General features: G+C 36.2%; 1 protein-coding gene across 3 annotated transcripts in view; it reads left to right on the top strand.

Moving 5' to 3' along the window:
- LOC111050299 (low-density lipoprotein receptor-related protein 12) overlaps positions 1-24,505 on the top strand; it is a 35,551-nt gene that overhangs the window by 6,720 nt on the left and 4,326 nt on the right. For all 3 annotated transcript variants that reach the window (XM_039422174.1, XM_039422175.1, XM_039422173.1), the window contains exons 4-8: positions 2,297-2,538; positions 7,724-7,852; positions 11,605-11,720; positions 15,241-15,485; positions 20,225-20,358. In XM_039422174.1, coding sequence (XP_039278108.1) covers positions 2,297-2,538; positions 7,724-7,852; positions 11,605-11,720; positions 15,241-15,264 — 511 coding nt within the window. In that variant the 3' untranslated portion in view covers positions 15,265-15,485; positions 20,225-20,358. The remainder of the gene's footprint in view (positions 1-2,296; positions 2,539-7,723; positions 7,853-11,604; positions 11,721-15,240; positions 15,486-20,224; positions 20,359-24,505) is intronic.

Raw genomic sequence — 24,505 nt, 5'->3', positions numbered from 1 at the left:
GGTTAGAAGGTCTAAGCTCAGATGAGAAAGCATAATAGAGGTGTCTGTCATTGAGTCAACTGAATTCAATACCATAACCAGAAATTTGATCAACTCATGAAATATATGTTTATATGATAATTATTATATTCTTAATATTAGTAGACGATAAAAATTTATACAATTTTAAAATATTTTATTCTATTCAAAATACCAGCCAACAAATATTTTTGATCTGCAATTCAAATCTGAACCGCGTGATCTGGAGTCAGCCATTTTTGGTAGCTGCCCAGCTGATATAATTGTTACAACTTTTGCCGATAGATAGCGCAATCGGCAGTGCCAATCAGACGACCGGTTTTTAGGTTTTAGATTTAGGTTATGTTGTTAGGAATCATTGTCACCAATACGTAAGTTATTAGAATGATTTTATTTGCAGTTTCTATGAAAAAATGTAGATGGAGGAAAAATGTTGTGTACATCACGAGCGATAAATACTTTTTCTCCCTCAGGAAAATTGCTGCCCTCGGCTTCGCCTCGGGCTTCAAACTTTTTCCCACAGGGAGAAAAAGTCGTACTTTTCACTCTAGATATACAAATAACTATTTCGCCCCACTTGGATGTAATGAGCTGGTTTTCGTGCGTCATAAGGAGGCCGAAAATGTTTGTTTTCCGACCAGGCCGGTAAAATTTTTACGGCCCTAGGGCTGTAAAATAACCTTGAAGTCAGCTGATTCTGATTTGATGTGAACGTGTTTACAAAATAGTTTATGAAACGGAATCAGTTTATGCTTCTAGAATTGAATAAAGTATTTTGCAATGAGATACTATCATTCTATTTGGATGAATGAAATACAAATAAGATAAATATTATAAACTATTCAAATTCGATTTTCCGAGTAGGAGAGGACTTCTAACCTCTACTTCCGCAGTCGACGATAACAAGCATTGTTGACATTCAGATTGTCCAAATTTCAAGTGCGCTAAAACAGCTGATCAAATAACTTTTAATTATTTGTGTTTATTATTCAAGAATCAAAACATTCATAATCATATCATCTTATTGTGCCATTTAAAAGAATATAAAAGTATAAACTCATCCTCCCACATTAAAACATAATTGAACATAATATTTTGGGTTATTAAGACATATTTATTGAAATCTACCCAAACCAAACCCAGCTTAAGTACTGCGATTACCACTAAACCTGGTGGATAATTTTGGAACTACTTAAAGCTACTAAAAACAAACTATTTTTTCGGACATGATATTCATTATCAAAATTTGGGCACAGAATAGTGTTGGGCCCTGCCTGTTGTTCTTTCCCGATCATATTATTATAATATGTTTTGTAATTGTATCCACTGAAAATGAAAAAAAAAATACTTTGACAATTTCTGATATTCAGATTACCTCAGATTTGCTAGAGCTATGACCTTTCAGTTTTGCTTTTGGAAGTGCCTAATAAACAAAATTATTATCATATATATTATATTGTTTTATTTTTTTGTATGGCGAAAAATAGCGTTCGCACCACGGGCAAAAATGTATTTCCGGCTCTCAATCTTTTCTAGTCCTCGGCCTACGGCCTCGGACTTAAAAACCGATTTCGAGCCGGAAATGTCTCATTTTCGGCCCTAGGTGCGAAATATACTATTTCAATGGTGAAATAATATTTTTTTGTAATAGAGATTAAATATTTTTTATTTGATTATATTTCTACATTGTTGAAAAACGATCTGGCAAAGCTGCGGAGCTAGAAAAGGATAGATCGAATTATACCCAAGGATAGCAACTCCAATGTTAATCAAATACTGCCATTACAACGTGGATCTCACTATAGGAAGATGAACAAGGATAGCAACATTAATGTTAATCAAATACTGCCACTATAACGTAGACCTCCCTATAGATAGATGAAACAATGATGATACGATGATGATACAAGGATGATGAACAAGGATAGCAACACTATTGTAAATCAAATACTGCCATTATAACGTGGACCTCACTAGAGGAAGATGAAACAATGATGATACAAGGATGATGAACAAGGATAGCAACACTAGTGTAAATCAAATACTGCCACTATAACGTGGACCTCACTATAGTTATGGAAGTTGGTTCGTTCGTGCGAGTCAGGTGATAATTAAATGCCTAAATTAAAATGAAAATCTACTGTTTTAGCAGTTAAATAGGAAAAGGTCTTGTCGAGTACAAGATGGTGCAAGACATAATTTTAGGAAGTGATCATCTGACTTTTGTATGAATTTGTTGATAATCAAACAAATCTTTGATTGTTTGTTTGTTATGCAGCCTGTTTGACTTGGACATCAGCGAGGACTTGACCTGCAAAAAAGGCGAGCAGTGTTGTGGCAGAAATCGGCTGACTTTGTCTCCCAACACGAACAACAGCATGCATTTCTGCGGTCGGAAAGGTCAGTTTCCGCACTCAATCTCCATCTCTCAGAGTCCGGCCAAAATCAGGTACATCTACACCAACCCTGTACCCAGTGATCGTGGCTTTTCGCTCAACTATATGACTGTTATTCTCAGAGGTAATTCCACTTTATTACCTGACTCCATTAATCTTTCATTCATTATCTGTCTTCATTCAATTAGAATACAAAATTGTATTTGCTTTTAGAATAGAATAGAATAGAATATTTTTATTTCACTTGCTCATAACAACAAAAAAGTTTTACATATCAACTTAAAATAAAATGTAGTAGTTTAAATAAATTTACAACTGCATAATATCATAAAAATACATAGAAATTATAACCACGTACAGTAAAATGAAATTTTGATCTTTTTGCAATCAGCCTAACTAAGTAAAATATTAGAAACAAATGATGATTAGGGCAAGTGAAACAAATTACTACTTGCAAAGTGGTAAATAATAACACTTGAGTGCAAGTAGGAGTCAATAATAGATTTTAGTTGCAAATAACAAACGCACACACACTCACTCTCTCTCTCACACACACACACACAATAATTAATTATCAGGGCAAGACTCAGATATCGGTCAACTGAACAATAGATCAAGATGAAACAAATTTAATTCGATAATTGAAATTAATAAATAGGAAAGAAAAAATCTGAAATTGATAATTCAAAGTGCTGGTTTATGTGGGCTCATCTCAAGACAGTAAACCATTGCTCCCTCATCTGGAAGATATTCAAAAAGCCAAGGCCTCAATTTCGATTTGAACTTTCTATATGTATTTATACTTTTCATGTCAGGTGGCAGAATATTATAAAACTTGGGGCCCAGAAACAGAAAGCTTTTTTGGAAAAGAGTACATTTTGCCCTAGGACCTCTCAACAAACCCAGAGTTGCCTGACGTGTCTGCTGGGTATGATTATTCTCAATTATTATAGGTTGATCATAGCTTCCACTCATCCTGTAAAACAAAGCCAGCACCTTGAAAACATACAAATATCGAAGAGGAAATGCATTCATTTGTTTAAAGTAAGGAAAAGAATGTGTTCGTCTATGAACCCCAACTATGACCCTAATTGCTGCCTTTTTTGGATGTATTTGGATGTTTGTTTATTTTAAATATCAGGGTACCGAGCTTCTCTCATTATTTATCCTATTATATTGAGCGAGCAACTTTTATATCCTACAGTATTAAACGAGCAACTTCTGTTCATATGTTTAGATGTTTGTATTTCACCGGATCTCGAAAACGGCTCTTACGAATCTCACGAAATTCAGAACATGGTAGGTTTATAATATAAAGATTCGATTGCACTATGTCTCATCCCTGAGAAAACTCGCTGAAGGACATTAAAAGGATAATTATTATTCATCCTTGGAAAAACATCTGATAATTATTTCGTCGTCTGTTGGTGATGGAAGTGAGTGAGCGAGTTCATTTGTGTGGGACTGTGTCAAAATTATAACTCAGCTGTTGAACTTTTGTAATCATTCAATCAGGTACTTAGTGCTGGTTGCAAAAAAGCCGGGTTATTTTCAATCCTGATTAATTCCAGTAGATCCATCTTTTTGAAATGGTCTTCTCTGATTTGGTTCACGTGAAGTTAATTAGGATTAGAATTTAACCGGCTTTTGTGCAACTGGGCCTTTGTGAGGGAAATTTTAGCATTCCTCTAGGAATTAATCTCAATTTACTGTAATTAGATGAAACATTTCTGTATGAATGGTATTATAATTTCTTTTTTCGTAATATTTTTTATGCTTATGTATTCCAGAGAAGCTCGGTCCCCGATATTATATTTTTATATTTGGTTATTTATATTTATTTATGTCCAATGGATCTCGAAAACGGCTCTAACAATTTTCACGAAATTTGGAACATAGTAAGTTTATGATATAAAAATTCTATGGCGATTCTGTTGCTTAAGCCGCCATTTTTTCACACCGTTGAGGGGTAGGAGACTGTCTAGCTGGGCCAATGGCAGGCGTTCATGCCCTCGACCAATAGCAGTACTCGCCTACTAGTATAAATTCTGCTGCTCTTGTATTTAGTTTTAGTGTACCAGAGATTGACAATGGTGTAATAACCGAAACCGGTCTTTCTAGTTATCAATAAATCAGTGGTTTTTTGACAATTTCTTAGTCTTTTTCATTCACTCATCAATCACTTGAAACTGTAAAATAATGATTAACTTTGAATACTATGATATACCATGTCATGTCATCAAATCAGATTATTTTGATCAAGTCAATTAACATTTCTAGATAATATTTCTCGTGAGATAAGCTGATTGATTACACAGCTGAACATAATTCTGTCTCTCTCCCACACAGGCACACTCATCTTCTGTTATCATCTGTTTTTCCAAGGATGAATTATCCTTTTCATGTCCTTCAGCGAGTTTCCCCAGGGATAAGACCTAGCACAATCGAATTTCTATATCATGAACCTACTATGTTCCAAATTTTGTGAAAATCGTTAGAGCCGTTCTCTAGATCCGTTGGACATAAATAAATAACCATATATATAACCAAATATATAAATATATACAGAAATCGCTCGCTTAATATAATAGGATAAATAAAGAAAAAATACTTCATTTGATAGTTGTTTGTAAATTAAAACACAATAAAATACCCTTTATCAAGTTCCCTTCATTTTATTTCAACACTTCTATAGTGAGATCCACTTTATAATGGCAGTGGAGAAAGATAGGAGAACATCGTTGCTGATTCTCTGCCTTGCCACTGCTTTCTTTAGAAGATAGCTGATACTGGTGTAATATCAATAGAGGGATTCACATTATAAAGTCAAAACTTGATCAACATTTGCTTGCTATCCTTGTCTATCATCAGACAAAACGGATAGCTCTATCCTCTTCTATAGTGAGGTCCACGTTATAATGACAGTGAAGAAAGATAGGATAACAATGTTGCTGATTCTCTGCCTTGCCACTGCCTTTTGTAGAGGATAGCTGTCGGCAACTATTAGATTCTACTGTAAAGAGGAGGAATGTGCAACGCTGTTCTCATATCTTCCTTCACTGTCTTTATAACGTGGACTTCACTATAGCATGGTGATCAGGTGTATGGGCAGCAGAGTCATTAGTTGTCAACAAATCTGGTGTGATGCACTCACACAACTTTCCTTGCCGTTATGAAAATTGATCACCTGACGCTAGTGTAATCGCGCATCACAAGTCTACTACTCAAAGATATGAGACAGCTGGTGATAGGTCAATAACTCTGGAAACACACGAGGTCTGCTATCTCTTCGTAGTGAATGATTTAATAGAACCAACAGTTGCCAACAGTTTGCAATTTAATAATCACATTTTCTCGGATTTCAAGCTTATTTTCAATTTTAGGTGGAAATGTTACTGGACATTAATTGCAGAGATTTTCATGCTCAATCTTTTCCAATTGAAATTTTTCGTTTAAATTGTATATGAAGGCTGATAATTGAGAATCCAAAATCAAACTTTGCATAGATGGGGTGAAGCACCTGAAATTTTTACAGATATAGGACTTGTTGCAGTTGATAGAGCTTATCAATGACTATTCCAGGTATGAATTTGATCAAAATCGTTGGAGCCGTTTTTGAGAAAATCGCGAAAAACCCTGTTTTTGAGAACATTTTCGCCATTTTTGCCGCCATCTTGGATTGCATTTGATCGAAATTGTTCGTGTCGGATCCTTATAGTGTAAGGACCTTACGTTCCAAATTTCAAGTCATTCCGTTAACTGGGAGATGAGATATCGTGTACACAGACGCACATACACTCATACACACAAACACACACACACACACACACACACACACATACACACACACATACAGACCAATACCCAAAAACCACTTTTCTGGACTCCGGGGACCTTGAAACGTATAGATATTTAGAAGGTACCTTAATTTTTTTCGGAAAGCAATACTTTCCTTACCTATGGTAATAGGGCAAGGAAAGTAAAAAAGCTCTAAGAAATATTCTAAAGGCTGGTTTCCGAGCTCGGGACTTAGCTAAGTTCTAGACTTTAAACAGCTGGAGTCAGAAAATTGACTTTCCGAAACGGGGCCTAGCACTACCTCCGTAAACAAAGCCATAGTACATGACAGGTGGTTGATGGTGACGTCAGCACAGGTAGGGCTCCTACACCAATAAACATTTGTTGATTTGAGCTGATCTATATCAGCTAGTGTTTTGATTGGTGTAGGAGCCCTACCTGTGCTGACGTTACCATCAACCACCTGTCATGCACTATGGCTTTGTTTAAGGAGGTAGTAGCCAAGCCTGTCGTTCTTTTCCAATAATATTTATTTATTTATTTTATTTATTTATTAGAACAGTCACAAACACGATATTTGGAAAGAGAAACAGGCAGGCAATTGCCCAAAACTTCTTCAATTCCTTGATTTTGGCACATAAATAGTCCAAAGTGAGGTTAAGTTTAAAATGTCTGTTTTCACCAAAGATTAACACTCAGAGAATACGTATTCGAGATATGACTGATGAATTTTGAATTCATATGATTTGTAATTGTATCTAGAAATGAATAAACAAAGTAATTGACCGAACGTAGTGAGGTCTATGTTTTAATTCGGAGGTAGTGGGTGTAGTCGTAGCCCACGTTTAAATTAAATTTCGAAAACTAGAAAATTGACACAAAATAAAATAAAGAGAAAATAGTGTAAAGTTTCAGCTATTGTGAATTATTTAGGAATGTTTCATCTCGTCAAGGAAATATGTTTCCAATTATAGAAATGAGAAAATAAAGATTATCATAAAAACTATGACTACGCCCCGTTTCGGAAAGCCAATTTCTGACTCCAGCTGTTTAAAGTCTAGACCTTGGCTAAATCCCGAGGGAAATCACCCCTAAATGTTTTTGTACAGAAATGGCAATGATACGCCTTGATAAGATAGAAGATTGATTGATTGAGTACTTTATTGATGTAGATTACAATATATACTGGCTTATACACTTATATACAATAGCTTACAATACAGCAAAATTATACATGATTCTACATAATATAGACTAAGAAAATAATTATTGAACTGTATATGATCCGAAAAAAGCAATTTGTAATAACTATAGATATTTTTGTTTAGCATCTACATAAATTGGCGGAGCTTTGGACATATCAATGTCCATTCTTCGGAAAGAATATTCAAAATATCCTTCCCACTAACTCTGTACCAAAAGAAGGATATGATTCTTCAAAACGTATTACATCTCTAAACTACATGTAATGATTTAATATTATGTTCTAATGTGGTAATTTTTGCTTACAGATTTTAAGAAAAACTGTGACGATGACAGATTTGAATGCAATAACGGCACTTGTATTCCCGGGGAGATGAAATGCGATTTCAATATCGATTGTCTCGACGGAGAAGATGAGCAAATCTGTCCAACTTACGGTAAGTGTTCTATTTATTCATTCAATCATGTTCATTAACTTTATACTTTATCTACTTCTACAAGTGACACTGATGTAAATAACATTAGTACAAAGAGAAAATAATTCCTGTGTTGCATTGTTGCATATATCCATTCTCTTCCACTTTCAATTTCAAACTTAAACACCAGGAAACGATCGTCACTGCTAATAGTAGCCTAAGTGCATTTTTCACTTTATCATTGTTTTAAAAATAGGTTTAAAATAATTCATTCATTTATTAGGTTAAAACATCAATTTTGGAATGAGAAAACAGGCACAATCCCAAGGCTTCTTCTCTACCTGAATTTAGTTTTTTCAAAACGTCCAATGTAGGGCTATGTTCTTCACATTTTCCCCACTTTAAAAATTGTTTACTTTCACAAGACTGTTAGAAATTTCATAATTTGAAACAATAAGGCAATCCTTGTCTTTTTTGTGTATTGTAGTGTTGTCCTGAAGGTGATGCTATGGTAGATGAAATCGTCTTAATATTGTCGAAAGTAGTTGGCATCAATCTCAAAATATTCTAATAAATTTTTGGTTTTGACAAAGTCAAGTCTTTTCCATTTAATAGTAATGTTCAATACTCCATGATTTACTATTCTCTCTTCCAGTCTTCTTCTATCTAATGAGGTAGTTCTCTCTTTTTAGTTATCCTATTTAAATTTTTAACTCAACTCATTTTCTCCAGTATTCTTTCTCTTCGTAAAATTATATTCTCTCGAATTTTCCAGTATTCAAGTTCTATTATATTCTATAGTGAGATTCACGTAATTTAGGTTGAATTATAATTTTACTGTACCGGTCACTGACTTTGATTATGATATGAATGAATCCATTGTAATGGGGTAATTATTATTGGTAATTGGGGTTATATTAGGTATGGTATTGAGCTGGTATTATAGTAACAATTTACTATATTAGATAGTTCCAGGTCCTGTCCTCGTAACCGACTGCCAAGAGGCATACATTTTTCAGTCCAATTTTACTTGTCATGAATTTTCACCGTCGTCGACACTTTTAATTTTTAAACAATGGATGCTCTGGGATTGTGAAAATTCATGTCAAATAATCGGCTACACTACACCATATATGACTCATCAGCTTCTATAGTAAGGCTCACGTTATAATGGCAATGGAGAAAAACGTTGCCCTCTCTAGACGGTAGCTGATACAGGTATATTGATGTAATATTAACTGTTCATTCTCGTTTAAAATAATCAATTAAATTTTATGAACCAAGATATTATATTTTTCAATAATTTCATAATAAATTTTCATAATTAGGATGAAATATTTTGCTACAGATGGAATTAAATAGAGAATGTATTTATTCAATTGCTAATTAATATATAATTATTATTTAAAGAAAATCCCAAATAAATGCTGCAAATCACCCCGAAGACCTCTGCTACTGCAGACATTGACAACAGGGTTAACTGATAGATGGAAAATCGATGAGAACTACTATCCAAAAATTAGTTGCCAGCCCGGGAATCGAACCTGGTACCTTCGTTAAATAATAATTATATATTAATTAGCATTTGAATAAATGCATTCTCTATTTAATTCCATCTGTAACTGGTTGGCCGCCTGTGGCTTCGTATAAAATGAGCGCTGCTATCCGGAGATTGTCAGTTTGGTGTAAGGGTAAGCATTCCTGACTAGCAATTGGGAGGTACCGGGTTCGATTCCCGGGCTGGCAACTAATTTTTGGATAGTAGTTCTCATCGATTTTCCATCTATCAGTTAACCCTGTTGTCAATGTCTGCAGTAGCAGATGTCTTCGGGGTGATTTGCAGCATTTATTTGGGTTTTTCGTTAAATAATAATAAAATATTTTGTTAATTAATTCATTCTACATTGTTAATAGACGATCTGGCAACAGAGCAAAGCGAGAAAGATATAGCGCTATCAGCTTTGTTGATTGATAGACAAGGATAGCAATACCATTACTACTCAAACACTGCCATTATAACGTGGATCTCATTGTAATAGCGGGAATCGTGAATACCAGTTCACAGTGCTTACATATACAATGAAATAACGTAAATTACTGTGATTATTATCATAGAGAAACTATAGTGTAAGTAGATATCCCATGGCATGGAGAATTTATGTCGCAACTTTTACTGTTATCTCAAGCCGATTACTGTCGATTATTGTCAATTTTTACTGTTTTGTTGGAGTGAGAGTGTATGAACGGCACAATATGAGAGACTACCAACGTCACACAGCTGCATAGGAAATAACTACGTGGACTATAGGCTTGATATAACAGTAAAAGTTGCGACATAAACGCCCTATACCATGGGATATCTACTTATGCGATCGTTTCTCTATGTTATTATTCAGTTCATAATCAATGTTCTACTCTATGATCACTGTGAATCGGTCTTACTGCTCCAATATTCATTCTCACAAATGCATGTTTGTTTAAACATTTCGCTCCCTGAACAGACTATAAACCTATGGTGATGCTCTGAGATTGAAGTTTATATCGCTTTTTGAAACCCTGTATTTGGGTGGAGCATATTGGTTCGGTGAAGATAGGGGCTAGCGTAGAAGGTAGCTGAAACTATGAAAAATAATGCATGTATTATAATATGTCAAAACATAGTGGAGCCGCGAAGGTAGGTTAGAAGGTAGAAGGATGCGGATACATTTAGATACCTGCATTACTTTTCACCACTCTCCATGATCATATAATGAATGTGTATGGACCAAAACATAGTGTAGTGGCGAAGGTGGAGGGTATCAGAGAAGGTAGAAGAGAGTGATTGATTGATTGATTGATTATATGCCTTTATTAGGGCGGAATTAGGACTCCTGGTCCTCTCTGCCACACAACCCTAATGCTGAGAGTGCTGAGAAGAAATGGATGTCTTAAAATGTGTCCAAACATAGTGAGTGGCGAAGGTAGAGGGTAGCAGAAAGTCTTAAGAAGTAATGCATGTATTATAATGTGCAAAAATATAAAGGAGGGGCAGAGGTAGTTGACCATCGCCGGTGGTACACTATGCTTTGACATTTACAAATTTAAATTCATTTATTTGACATAAAAAATATATACAAATTAATAAATAAATATTCTCAATTTCAATATGGCGCTACCGGTAAAGAACAACTTGTGCGCCGGCAGTGGTGAGTTCGAACAACTAGGTCTGAACATGTCAATAGAAAAAGAAAAATTTATCGATGTTTGTTTCCATTACGAACTGCTTGTTAATAATCACTTTTGAACAACTAAATTACGACATAGCAGTCAGGTATTTATAAATAAAAGCTATTAGCTTCTACTCACATTTGTGGAGCGCTTTCGGACACTAGGCCCCTTCATCAACACTCAGTGTTGATGATTGTTAAGGAAGGGGCTAGTGTCCCTTCCTTAGAAGCTAATAGCTTTTATTTATAAGTACCCGACTGCTATGTTGTAATTTCGTTGTTCAAAAGAGAAAATTTGTCGTTTATTTGCATGGGCATACAGTATGTAAATATGTAAGAACTTTTCATATGTTATTGAATTGAATTGAAAATGTCTTTATTCATGAAGTCTACAAATACATCCGATTAATGTCACAAAATACAATGATAAAATCAGGTTACATGCATAAAATTACAATTTCAAATAAGCAAATGAATTACCAATTAAATAAGATCCTAAGCTCAAAATTACAGTTTCAATAAGATACTCAACTTTAAAATGTATTTTATCCATCCTTATATTTTCAGGTAAGTGTCCTAAGGGTGAAATAGCATGCCGGTCGTCGCCCAAATATTGCTACAAGCCTGAACATCGTTGCGATGGAGTTTCCAATGTATTTTCGGGGACGATGAAGTCGGATGTGGTATGTAATTCGTTTTTTATCAAAGTAATATTCTGATCTATAGAAAGATTTGGATGTAAGCATGCTCGAGATACGAAGAACACGATTGACGCATCATCACGTCTGAAGTACCGAAGCACCTAACTAACTAGTAGTTCTGTGAACAGTAGACCTAGCACTCAGTAAGTCATATTGACCTGTTGTTATGTTTTCTCAAAAATTAATAAATAATTTATCAATTTAAAATGTCTAGAAAAAATCCTAAATAAACATAGAGCTTTCTGTCCTATCGTACCGTGACGTGTCGTCCCGGAATGTGAGTGTGAGCGCTGTTATCAGGTCTGGCTGCAACTGTTTACAAGATTGATGGAAAGATACATTTTCAAGATGTTCGATGTTTTTGAACGGGTAGTATTATAGTCAACTGTCCACTAACGTTGATGGAAAGATACATATTTTTCAAGATGTTCGATGTTTTTGAACGGGTAGTATTATAGTCAACTGTCCACTAACGTTGATGGAAAGATACATATTTTTCAAGATGTTCGATGTTTTTGAACGGGTAGTATTATAGTCAACTGTCCACTAACGTTGATGGAAAGATACATATTTTTCAAGATGTTCGATGTTTTTGAACGGGTAGTATTATAGTCCACTAAACAGCTGATTTATGATGAATAATTCTATATTCTGAATTTACTTTCCTTGCCCTATTACCATAGGTGTGTGTGTGTGTGTGTGTGTGTGTTGTGTGTGTGTGTGTGTGGTGTGTGTGTGGTGTGTGTGTGTGTGTGTGTGTGTGTGTGTGTGTGTGTTGTGTGTGTGTGTGTGTGTGTGTGTGTGTGGTGTGTGTGCGTGTGTGTGTGTGTGTGTGTCATTGTGTAAAATAGTCATTGATAAGCTCTATCAACTGCCACAAGTTCCATATCTGTAAGATTCCCAATTACCAGGCTTCAGATACAATTTAAAACGAAAAATTCCAAGTGGAAAAGATTGAGCATGACAATCTCTACAATTAATGTTCAGTAAAATTTTCACATAAAATATAAAATAAGATCGAAATTCGAGAAAATGTTATTATTTCAATTGCAAACTGTTGGCAACTGTTGATTCTATTCAATCATTCACTATGGAGAGATAGCGTACTTCGTGTGTCTCCAGCGTTATTGTCATATCACCAGCTGGCTTGAATCTTGAATAGTAGACTTGAGATGTGCGTGAAAACTAGCGTCAGGTAATAAATTTTCATAACGGCAAGGAAAGTTGTGTCATTGTGTAAAATAGTCATTGATAAGCTCTATCAACTGCCACAAGTTCCATATCTGTAAGATTCCCAATTACCAGGCTTCAGATACAATTTAAAACGAAAAATTCCAAGTGGAAAAGATTGAGCATGACAATCTCTACAATTAATGTTCAGTAAAATTTTCACATAAAATATAAAATAAGATCGAAATTCGAGAAAATGTTATTATTTCAATTGCAAACTGTTGGCAACTGTTGATTCTATTCAATCATTCACTATGGAGAGATAGCGTACTTCGTGTGTCTCCAGCGTTATTGTCATATCACCAGCTGGCTTGAATCTTGAATAGTAGACTTGAGATGTGCGTGAAAACTAGCGTCAGGTAATAAATTTTCATAACGGCAAGGAAAGTTGTGTCATTGTGTAAAATAGTCATTGATAAGCTCTATCAACTGCCACAAGTTCCATATCTGTAAGATTCCCATTACCAGGCTTCAGATACAATTTAAAACGAAAAATTCCAAGTGGAAAAGATGAGCATGACAATCTCTACAATTAATGTTCAGTAAAATTTTCACATAAAATATAAAATAAGATCGAAATTCGAGAAAATGTTATTATTTCAATTGCAAACTGTTGGCAACTGTTGATTCTATTTAATCATTCACTATGGAGAGATAGCAGACTTCGTGTGTCTCCAGCGTTATTGTCCTATCACCAGCTGGCTTGAATCTTGAATAGTAGACTTGAGATGTGCGTGAAAACTAGCGTCAGGTAATAAATTTTCATAACGGCAAGGAAAGTTGTGTGAGTGCGCCACACCAGATTTTTTACTCTAATATTGGCGGATGAAGGAGGCTCCTTTTTCCTTTTATATTATCCTTGAAATGTAAAATTTCCAAAAACCTTGTATATACGTCGACGCGCAATTTAAAAAGGAACATACCTGTCAAATTTCATGAAAATCTATTACCGCGTTTCGCCGTAAATGCGCAACATATAAAAGCATTCAAACATTTAAACATTAAGAGAAATGCCAAACCGTCGACTTGAATCTTAGACCTCACTTCGCTCGGTCAATTAACTGATCCCGTTATAAAGTCAACACCTGATACAGTACATTGCTTATTGGATTGCAGATTTGACGCCTAGTGAGATTACATTACATAGAATATCGGGGGACCGAGCTTCGCTCTGGCGTACAAAAAACATAGAAAATGTATTACGAAAGAGGAAATTATAATAATATCACTAACATCCATTATCGACAGACGACGAAATTATCAGCTGAATAATTATTATCCTTTTAATGTCCTTCAGCGTGTTTTCCCAGGGATGAGACCTAGAGCAATCGAATTTTTATATTATAAACTTACTATGTTCTAAATTTCATGAGAATCGTTAGAGCCGTTTGCGATATCGGTTGACATACAAACATAAATATAGGGTGACACAGAATAACGGGAACTTTCAAAGACGCCATAAAAAATCAGTATAAGGGGCAAAAATGATTTTATTAAAACTAATGTAAAGTTCAAAGACTTGCCATTTGAGAATTATTAATAACATCTATCACTTTTTGACAATTACTTCTTCAAGATGGCTTCCTCCTGAACGAATACACTCTTGAAATCTGTGTTGACGATTCCTCATTGATCGCTGCAACATCTGTGTTTCCTGGTCCCATGATATGTCCACCTGCAATTTTCTGTTTGTGGAACTATCTCAAATCAAACGTTTTCACAACTTGACCAATAACTGTGGTTGAATCATAACAGACAATTTAAAATAAAATTAACTATAACCCAGCTGAAATGTTGCAGCAATCGTTCAGGAATCTCAACACAGATTTCAAGAGTGTATTCGTGCAGGAGGAAGCCATCTTGAAGAAGTAATTGTCGAAAAGTGATAGATGTTATTAATAATTCTCAAATGGCAAGTCTTGAACTCAACATTAGTTTGATAAAATCATTTTTGCCCTTCCCACTAATGTTTTATGGCGTTTTTAAAAGTTCCTGTTATTCTGTGTCACTCTGTATAAACATAAATTTTCTCGTTTAATATTATAGGATAGGATACTTCTTGTGTCGCGTTGCTTTTGCCTTAGTGCCGGACTGTGGCGAGCGACAAATCGCCTTTGAATTTTCTTTATGTTTTTAAGTTGTTCGACAATTGGTCAATAAAGAAGGATTTGTCAATAATAAAGAAGAAGAAGAAGAAAAACTTCATTTGCTTACTGACTTGTATTGATTTGAACTAGTAGGGCTTAATGTGTCGCGTTGCTCTTTTTCTTAGTGCCTTACTGCAGCGAGCGCCTGATCGCGTGTTCGTCAGGCGACGGCTGCTACCCGCCGCTGCATCGCTGCAACGCGCGACAGGATTGCATCGACGCGTCCGACGAGAACGGGTGTCCGGCCGAGCTGTGTCGCCACCTGCACGACAGGCGACTGTGTCGCAACCGACGCTGTATAGCCGCGCGACTCTTTTGCGACGGAAGTGACGACTGTGGCGATGGCAGTGATGAGGAAAACTGTTTGCAGGTATGTCTCTTTCCTACTTCTCTTTCTCTTTTTATTCATCCTAATATCCTTCTCCTCCTCCTTCTTCTTCTCCCTCTCCTAAAGTTTGTATTAATTGTTTGAAGTTATAGTGAGGTCCACGTTATAACGGCAGTGAAGAAAGATAGGAGAAAAACGTTGCCGATCCTCTGTCTTGTCAAAGCTTTCTATAGACGGTAGCTGATACAGGTTTATTGATGTAATATCAACTGTTCATTCTCGTTTAAAATAATCAATTGTATTTTATTGAGCAAGAAATTATATTTTCCTACAGTTACCTTGAAAAGTGGCCATTCCTGCACTGATTACAGAACGCAAAGAATCACTTTTCCGCTCTAGTGTGGGAAAAAATTTTTCTGCACTCCAGATTTGCAGATGGCAACACAAAATAGTTGGTGGGTTATATGGAAGATTAGTGCACGAACACAAAAATTAAGTTGGTAACAATAACTGTGGTTAGATTTAGATAAGAATCATTTCAATGGCTACCCTACCTTTATGATAAAATCCCAATCTAGAAATCCAAAACAAGAATAATGTTTATCTAAATCATAATTAAATAATAACTTCTCATCATTTAATAATAAATAATGTTTATTTTCTATTGACAGTAATAATTATTTCAACTCCAAGCAATGTGAAATGTAGCAAACACACATTTTGAAATTCGAATTTTCAGGTTAAATAATTACCGTTCGAAATCCATGTCAATAAAATAAATAAAATAACATTAGAATATACTACAATAAAATATTTTCTGTTGTCTATGTTATTTTAAAAATATTTTTTAGTTTACTTATAGTATTTTTCGGTAATTCTAGTTAATCATAATTCTAAATATCTGAATACTGTTTTTAGCTGGATGAAAAGAAGTTAGGTATGATTCTTCCCGCTAGGTCGCGCGCTTGTCGGTTCAGCCATTTTGCAGTCATCCCAACCAGCTGTTGGCATGTATTTTGAATGCGAATTTTTTGTTTTATCTGTATTTTTTCTGATTCTTGGATGAATAAAAATGAGAACTTTGGCTGAGAATTGTCAACTTCAATTGGATTATTAATGTTTAAATGAATTAGGGTTGTTATTAATAACAGCATCACACACACAAACATTTGATGGATTTCAGCCATCATTTTATCCATAATTACCCACTTTTCATATTCAATGGTAACTGTAGGAAAAATTTAATGTGAAATACGTGCGAAAAGTTCCTCTGCTGCACTCAAGAAGCCATTCCGCGTAAACGTTTCTTTCGGTGCAGCAAACTGTCACTTTGCGCACTAGTTGCACAAATAACTATTTTTAATAATTATATCATAATGAGTTTTCATAATTATGATGAAATATGTTGTTAATTAATTATTAATCCTACATTGTTAAAAGACAATCTGGCAACAGAGCAAAGCGAGAAAGAGATAGTGCTATTCGTTTTGTTGAATGATAGAGAAGGATAGCAATACCATTGCTAATCAAATACTGCCATTATAACGTGGACCTCACTGTAGGATCTAAACACGCTATGTTGCTGAATCAGGAAGATGTGTTGATTCTTCTTTTTCATCATCATCTTCTTCACCTTTCCTCTTCTTCCTCCTGCTCCTCCACATCCTCTTCCACCTCATGCTCCTCCTCCTTTTCTCCTATCTTCCTCTTTTCCTCTTCGCCTTCTTCTTTCTGTTCTACTCCTCATCTTCCTCCTCCTCCTCCTCCTCCTTCTCTCCCTCCTCCCGTCTTCTTTTTATTCTCCTGTCTAATTTTTATTTTTCTTCCATCCAGTCTTCTTTTCCTTCTTCCTCTCCTCCTCCTCCTCCTCCTCCTCCTCTCCTCACACTAAACGCGCGCACTTGCTAGTTGCGTTCAGTGTGAGTAGCTACATGCAAGTCACAACGTGATTCTTTCCAGATTTTGTTTTTCGGCTCATGGATGATCTGACATGCACTCACTCTCACATACACGCATTCAATGTGATCACACCCTTATCCACATCAACTGTCATAATTCGTTTCTGTCGTGAATAGTGGAAGCTTCATATCATTCTCGAGGAAAATTGATTTTGTAACTTTCCTATCACAATTTTTACAAAAAAAAGGCTTAACCTTCCGGCAGTCGCGCTGTTGTAAAAAGTACAACACTGTCAGTATTTTTGCTGCACAAAACTATTGAATGGGGTGGTGTCAGTGAATGAGTCACCTATGCATTCCAAAACTTTCCCCCATCACGCCACTGAGTTGCAGTATCAACCGAGCAATGGTTCAGTCTTTAGGTGCCATTTAGTCGCGACAGTGCATAAGTCGCACTGTGCATAAGATAGGGAAAGACTGTAAACGAGCAGTACTGTAAACGGGGACTGTAAACTGTAAACACAGAATTGATGGCTTTGCTTGATGTACTTTATTGGGCTATAAATGGTTCATAGGCGTAAAATAATCCAAGAAGATGAAAAAGTAATTATACAATTAATTAATATGTTTTGACAGTAAACTGTCAACAAATAACACTTGGAAAATTGGATGTTGTAAAAAATACAACACACGACTGCTCGTGTGATTGAGTAGGGCGCGACTACCGGAAGGTTAACCGAATTAAACCTGGATAGTCAACTCTATCCAGTTGAGAAGCTGAACTGACATGAGTCTCTTTCCTGAGAGACTGCTCACCATGAACCTGCACCCGCATGGTGGGACCATAGCAACCCTTGGCACAGGGCTCGTTTTTTAATTCTAAGGGTGGCCACTAACTACAGGACAAGTGTGTTGAGCATTGTGTGAACGGTCATGTCTTCGAACGAGAAATGCATTAACTATAGGACAAGTGTGTTGAGCATTGTGTGAACGGTCATGTCTTCGAACGAGAAATACATTTACGTGCTGTGCTGCGATCAAAATCAGCTGTTTTACAGCAGCTTCCAACATAAAATAAATAAACCACTGAAAAATTACAATTAATAATGATAAAAAATAATTTAACCTCAAATAGAACAACGAAGGGGAAAAAAATACAAAACCCTAACCTCAAGCAATTTTGTTCAAAGCCTTCAGCTGATGACCCAACATGCATGACGAGCTTATGTGTACACACACATGTCCTGTCGTTAGTGACCACTCTTAGGCTGGCTTCACACTGTTGATTTTTTCGTTGGCCGATAGCATAGCCACCTCTAATACAAGGCCCCGTCCTACGATATTGCTACGTCGCAGTGTAGGCCTATAGTGAGGTCCACGTTATAATGTCAGTGAATAAAGATAGAAGAATAGCGATGCCGATTCTCTGCATCAATTAATCATATTTCTACACTGTCAAAAACATAATTGGCACCGTTGTGGACCTAGAAAAGGATAGTACCACCGGCTTTGTCGAAAGATAGACAAGGATAGCAAAAGTTGATCAAATACTGTCATTATAACGTGGACCTCACTATAGCAGTGTGTTGACGTTGCAATATCGTAGGACGGGGCCTTGTATTAGAGGTGGCTATGCCGATAGTCCCCAAAAAGATGGAACATGTGCTTTTTAAATGTAAGTCTTCAGACTGTCAACGGTGATAGAAAAATCTTGCCAGAGAATACCTGTCCTATTTTCAGAGGAGAGCGATAGTAATGGCGCATATGCTTCTGCATAAAACGTTCACACTGGTAGAGTTTAGTCACCGGAACCCATCCATCAGACCTTTCGGATGATCACTAGCCTTTGTTTGCCTGCTTATTGTTCCCATATATCAAAAAACTCCAATCGTTAATTTCGCGATATTTATTTTTAATATAATAATCTACTCGACTCACTGAATCCATAGAAGTTTGATTTTTGTTTCTACGACCAAAAATAATATTTTTTCGCCACACTGCACAGAAAGCAGCTGTTTTCCAGTCCCTACGTAGATCTGAAAGACCTTGTTTGCAGACGACTCTCGTCTGACGTAAGAAACAGGTTTCTTTTCCGGTCTAGGCCAGAAAGTGTCTCTTTCCAGCCGCTTGGAAGTCCGTAGATAATAAGTCATCCGCTAGATCGGGCGAGTGTCCACTTTCTTCATCAAAGTCGCCATGATTTCAGTTCACTCGAATCAAACTAATTCAGCATTCGCTTCGCAACCATTTTTATTCAATTATTTATTGTTGATTAGCGCATTCCAAATTTTCAAAAATGCTTGAAGATGACGACGCCCGTGATATTCCAAGTGAAATTTTAAAAGAATCTGAAATCCTGACTGCAAATCTTCTACCACTAAAATCAAGAGATAGGTGCGATAACAAGTATTCTTTATTTATTTTGTCAGCAATACCTGTAGTGTGGCGAAAAATATCGTTCGCACCACGGGCAAAAATGTTTTTCCGGCTCTCAATCTTTTCTAGTCCGAGGCCGTAGGCCTCGGACTTGAAAACCGATTTCGAGCCGGAAAAATCTCATTTTCTGCTCTAGGTGCGAAATATACTATTTCGTAAGAAGTCGAAAAGTTGCTGGGTCTAAGAACCCAAAACGATTTCTCCTATTTCACGGTTATTAGCAAATCATTCCGGTTCGTTGCGGACGACTATTTTTCGACCAGTCTGTCTCCGCCCTTACTGATATAAGGAATGAATTTCAAAATTTTTATTAATGATAGATATTTTAAAATCTTGAAACAAATTAATGAGAAAAGTTGTGTAAGTGAACCAATCCAAATGTTCTGTTAGGTACCCATTCATTCACTCCTGATCTCATATTAATGAATTTTACTGTTATCTTTTCAGAATTCAGTGATAACAGCTGCAATGGTGGGAGCTCTGGCTGGAGGTCTGCTTCTGGTTTTGGCCGTCGGTTGCACGATGCGCCACTACGGTCGCCGTTCTTCCTCGATACGTTCTCAGTCTGCTTCTCAATTGACGTTAGTCTATCAATCACATTTCTCTATTTTTTTTGTGTAGTTAAGAAGTTGATATTGTGGTAATTATTCATATTGAATGAAAAAGACTAAGAAATTGTCAAAAACCACAGATTTAACCGGTTTCGGTTACTACACCATTGTCAATCTCTGATAAACTAAATCTAAATACCAGAGCAGCAGAATTTATACTAGTAGGCGAGTACTGCTATTGGTCAAGGACATGAACGCCTGCCATTGGCCCAGCTAGGCAGTCTCCTCCCACTCAACGGTGTGACAAAATGGCGGCTAATCGCCATGATAACAAAATTTACTTTCAGTACAAAATAAGAACCAAGAAAACAAGTGTGAAAGATAATAAAACAAATATGTAAATGGAAAAACTATTGACTAATGTATGCTTACAATTTTATGATAAAACTAATTTCGTAGTGTTGTATTGTTTGAAATGAATCTGGTCATTTAAACTATACTGGGAATTTTCATTAATTACTCTTGTGATTTCTAAAGCCTCTAGAATATTCAAAGATCTGCCTTTGTTATTAACTTGCAGAAACTCAACATTCTCCTTAACTGTGAACTTGTGATTATTAGTTATCAAATGTTCTGCAAAGCTAGATTCCCCATTTTGTTTATTCCAATCTCTGATGTGTTCTTTAATTCTACTTTTGAAACTTCTACCAGTTTGAACCACATTAAATCTGTGGTTTTTGACAATTTCTTAGTATTTTTCATTCAACATTTCTTTATATTTTCTCTCACAAATATCTCACTAACAATAGAAGTCATAGATCCTGGTCTGGTTGACCAGACAAGTCAAGGTGCTATAGTGAGGTCCACGTTATAATGGCAGTGGAGAAAGATAGGAGAACAACGTTGCCGATCCTCTGTATTGTCAATGTCTTCTATAGACGGTAGCTGATACAGGTTTATTGATTAATATCAACTGTTCATTCTCGTTTAAAATAATCAATTATATTTTATTAAGCAAGAAATTATATTTTTCAATAATTTCTTAATTAAGATAAAATATATTGTTAATTAATTATTAATTCTACATTGTTAAAAGACGGTCTGGCAACAGAGCAAAGCAAGAAAAAGATAGCGCTATCCGCTTTGTTGAATGATAGACAAGGATAGCAATACTATTGCTAAACAAACACTGTCATTATAACGTGGACCTGTAACGTAAAACGTTACGTGAATGGCCAGTCTAATGCCTGGCCTGGGCCAGATTGGTCTTGCCATCCACACTTCAATGTGACCAGTTCCCCATCAAGGCCAACGGTAGCCAACAACATATCCATGATAGGAATTAGAAATATCAACTAAAATGAAAATAATGAAAACTATAACAAAGTAACGCAATAATGCCATTATAACGTGGACCTCACTATAGCAAAAAATGCAAGACACCAATGATGTTACATGCCTTCTTTATTTAGTATCAAATTACTATTTATCTCTATCTTCATTACTGTAGTCAAAAGTTCATAGTTAGTAGTCAATGTTACAGTAGTAAGAAAGTGGAGTGGCCGTAGTCGAGTGGATCAGATGCTGGCTTCATGATTCAGAGGCCCGGGTTCAAATCCCGGCCCGGGCAAGATATTTATCTCGGGCCACTCCCGTGTTTCGAATGGACACGTTAAGCCGTCGGTCCCGGCTGCCTAAAAAGCAGTCGTTAGGTCATGTCAGAGGCCCTAAAATTGATCAGTTGCGACCTGAAAACTCTGACACCAGACCTGAGGTGAGGTCCATGGCAGTGTAGAAGATAGGAGAACAGTGTTGCCGCAAAGTTGAAAAAAGTACATTTTTCCATTTTTCCTTTCAAACAGTTTGAAAGCTCAAAAAGAGTTGAAAAACGTCAAACGAAGGAAGTAATAAGGTATGAATTTTATTGGAAACTAGCTGGCCCGGCGAACTTTGTACCGCCAAATAGTTAATGCATCTCATGACAAACTTTGGCTGGATGCACACCTGAGGAGGCGCAATGCATCCAGGTTCTTCTTGCTTATATTGGTCTGAATGGAAGAACTCACACACACACTGAACGGGCATGGCGTAGACCGCGGTGTGATAAGGCAATCTCCATAAGATCAACAGTTTGTATCACCAAGCCGCGTCTTCTCAGGTGTGCTTAGCCTTAGCTTAATCTGATGCACTATATTTTTATGAAAATTATCCAACAATCAGTATTTACATCTATATCTCAATATGGACTTCCTATGTGCTTAGGTAGTTAGTTGTGCAGCAGTTTTTTTTTTTTTAGGTATAGTTGAATGCAGCTTGCTGGGAAATTGAATGGTATATCTCCTTGCTGCTGATTTTCCCGTGCATATTCTAAATTTACAGCATTTCGAGTACTACGACCCAAGTTTGGACGTCGTTCGTACTGCGGCATTATTATTAGAATTTAAATTTTGTGAATCAGTAGAAAGGAAATAGAAAAAGAGATCTACCGACGGCTGTTGGATGACGCAATGATTATAACAGCTGGTTTTTTTTTCTGTGTGTGACCAGCTCACAAATCTTCTCCCATAAGGATTACATGTAAACTTTGAAGGACTGTAGGAAAGAGTCCTGAAGTCGGATCATAAATTTGATAGGCCATAAACCTGCTCCTGAACATAACAAACACAACTAAAAAAAATAATTAAATTAGGTGCACAGATAAAAAAGTTATTGAATGTCAAAATTTGAGGCTCGATTTTTACTTTCCTTGCCCTATTACCATAGGTAAGGAAAGTATTGCTTTCCGAAAAAAATTAAGGTACCCCAATTTCTAAATTCCTATACGTTTCAAAGTCCCCTGAGTCCAAAAAAGTGGGTTTTGGGTATTGGTCTGTATGTGTGCGTGTGTGTGTGTTGTGTGTGTGTGTGTGTAAGTGCGTCTGTGTACACGATATCTCATCTGCCAATCAACGGAATGACTTGAAATTTGGAACTTAAGGTCCTTACACTATAAGTATCCGACACGAACAATTTCGATCTAATGCAATTCAAGATGGAGAATAAAATGGCGAAAATGTTGTCAAAAACAGGGTTTTTCGCGATTTTCTCGAAAACGGCTCCAACGATTTTGATCAAATTTAACCTAAAACAGTCATTGATAAGCTCTATCAACTGCCACAAGTCCCATATCTTTAAAAATTCCAGGAGCTCCGCCCCATCTATGCAAAGTTTGATTTTAGATTCCCAATTATCAGGCTTCAGATACAATTTTTAAAAAATTCCAAGTGGAAAAGATTGAGCATGAAAATCTCTACAATTAATGTTCAGTAACATTTTCACCTAAAATTTGAAATAAGCTCGAAATTCGAGAAAATGTTATTATTTCAATTGCAAACTGTTGGCAACGGTTGATTCTATTAAATGATTCACTATGAAGAGATAGCAGACCTCGTATGTCTCCAGCGTTATTGTCCTGTCACCAGCTGCGCGTGAACACTAGCGTCAGGTGATCAATTTTCATAACGGCAAGGGAAGTTGTGTGAGTGCGTCACACCAGATTTTTATTTATATAGATTTCTTCCTCTTTCTAACCATATCCATAGAATTCGATTTCGATTGATAGCTTTGTTGTTGACGTTTTAAAAAATGCTATACTCAGCTATGCTTCAGGGCAGACACACTTCCTCCCTGCCAGACAGCCATGCTTCTGCAGTTCTGGACAGCTGTGCTTCCTCTCAGCCACATGCTGAGGAGTCCCATTTGAGCTAGTGACTTCTTCACTTGCTCCTGATTTTCTCACTTATGCTTACCCTAATGCATGTCGTAACCTGCGCACACCCTATGTGTGACTTCCTTGAGGCACCAAACAATATTGCTTCCCACGGTCTGCTGCTTCCAACTATTCATCTCTGATATTCTAGGTCGAGAGATAGAAATATCCTTCTTATCTTGGTATTGTCATTGAATAACTTTTAATATTTGAAACCATTTCATAATCAATCAGATTCTCAAATCCAATTTATTCATTCTCAATTTATCCCATTGCATCGAGTCATAAATTCCCAGTTTGTCTATTTGTTTGAAATTATTCTACATTAATCAGACAAAAAATTCAAATTCATAAAATATTGTTTTAAAATTCATACAATTTTCAAATCAGTAAAACCAGGTTACAAGAACATTGATTCCAATCGCCTGT

Source organism: Nilaparvata lugens, chromosome 2 (assembly GCF_014356525.2).
Source record: "Nilaparvata lugens isolate BPH chromosome 2, ASM1435652v1, whole genome shotgun sequence".
NCBI classification, from domain to species: domain Eukaryota; kingdom Metazoa; phylum Arthropoda; class Insecta; order Hemiptera; family Delphacidae; genus Nilaparvata; species Nilaparvata lugens.
This window is presented reverse-complemented; position numbering and strand designations above follow the sequence as displayed.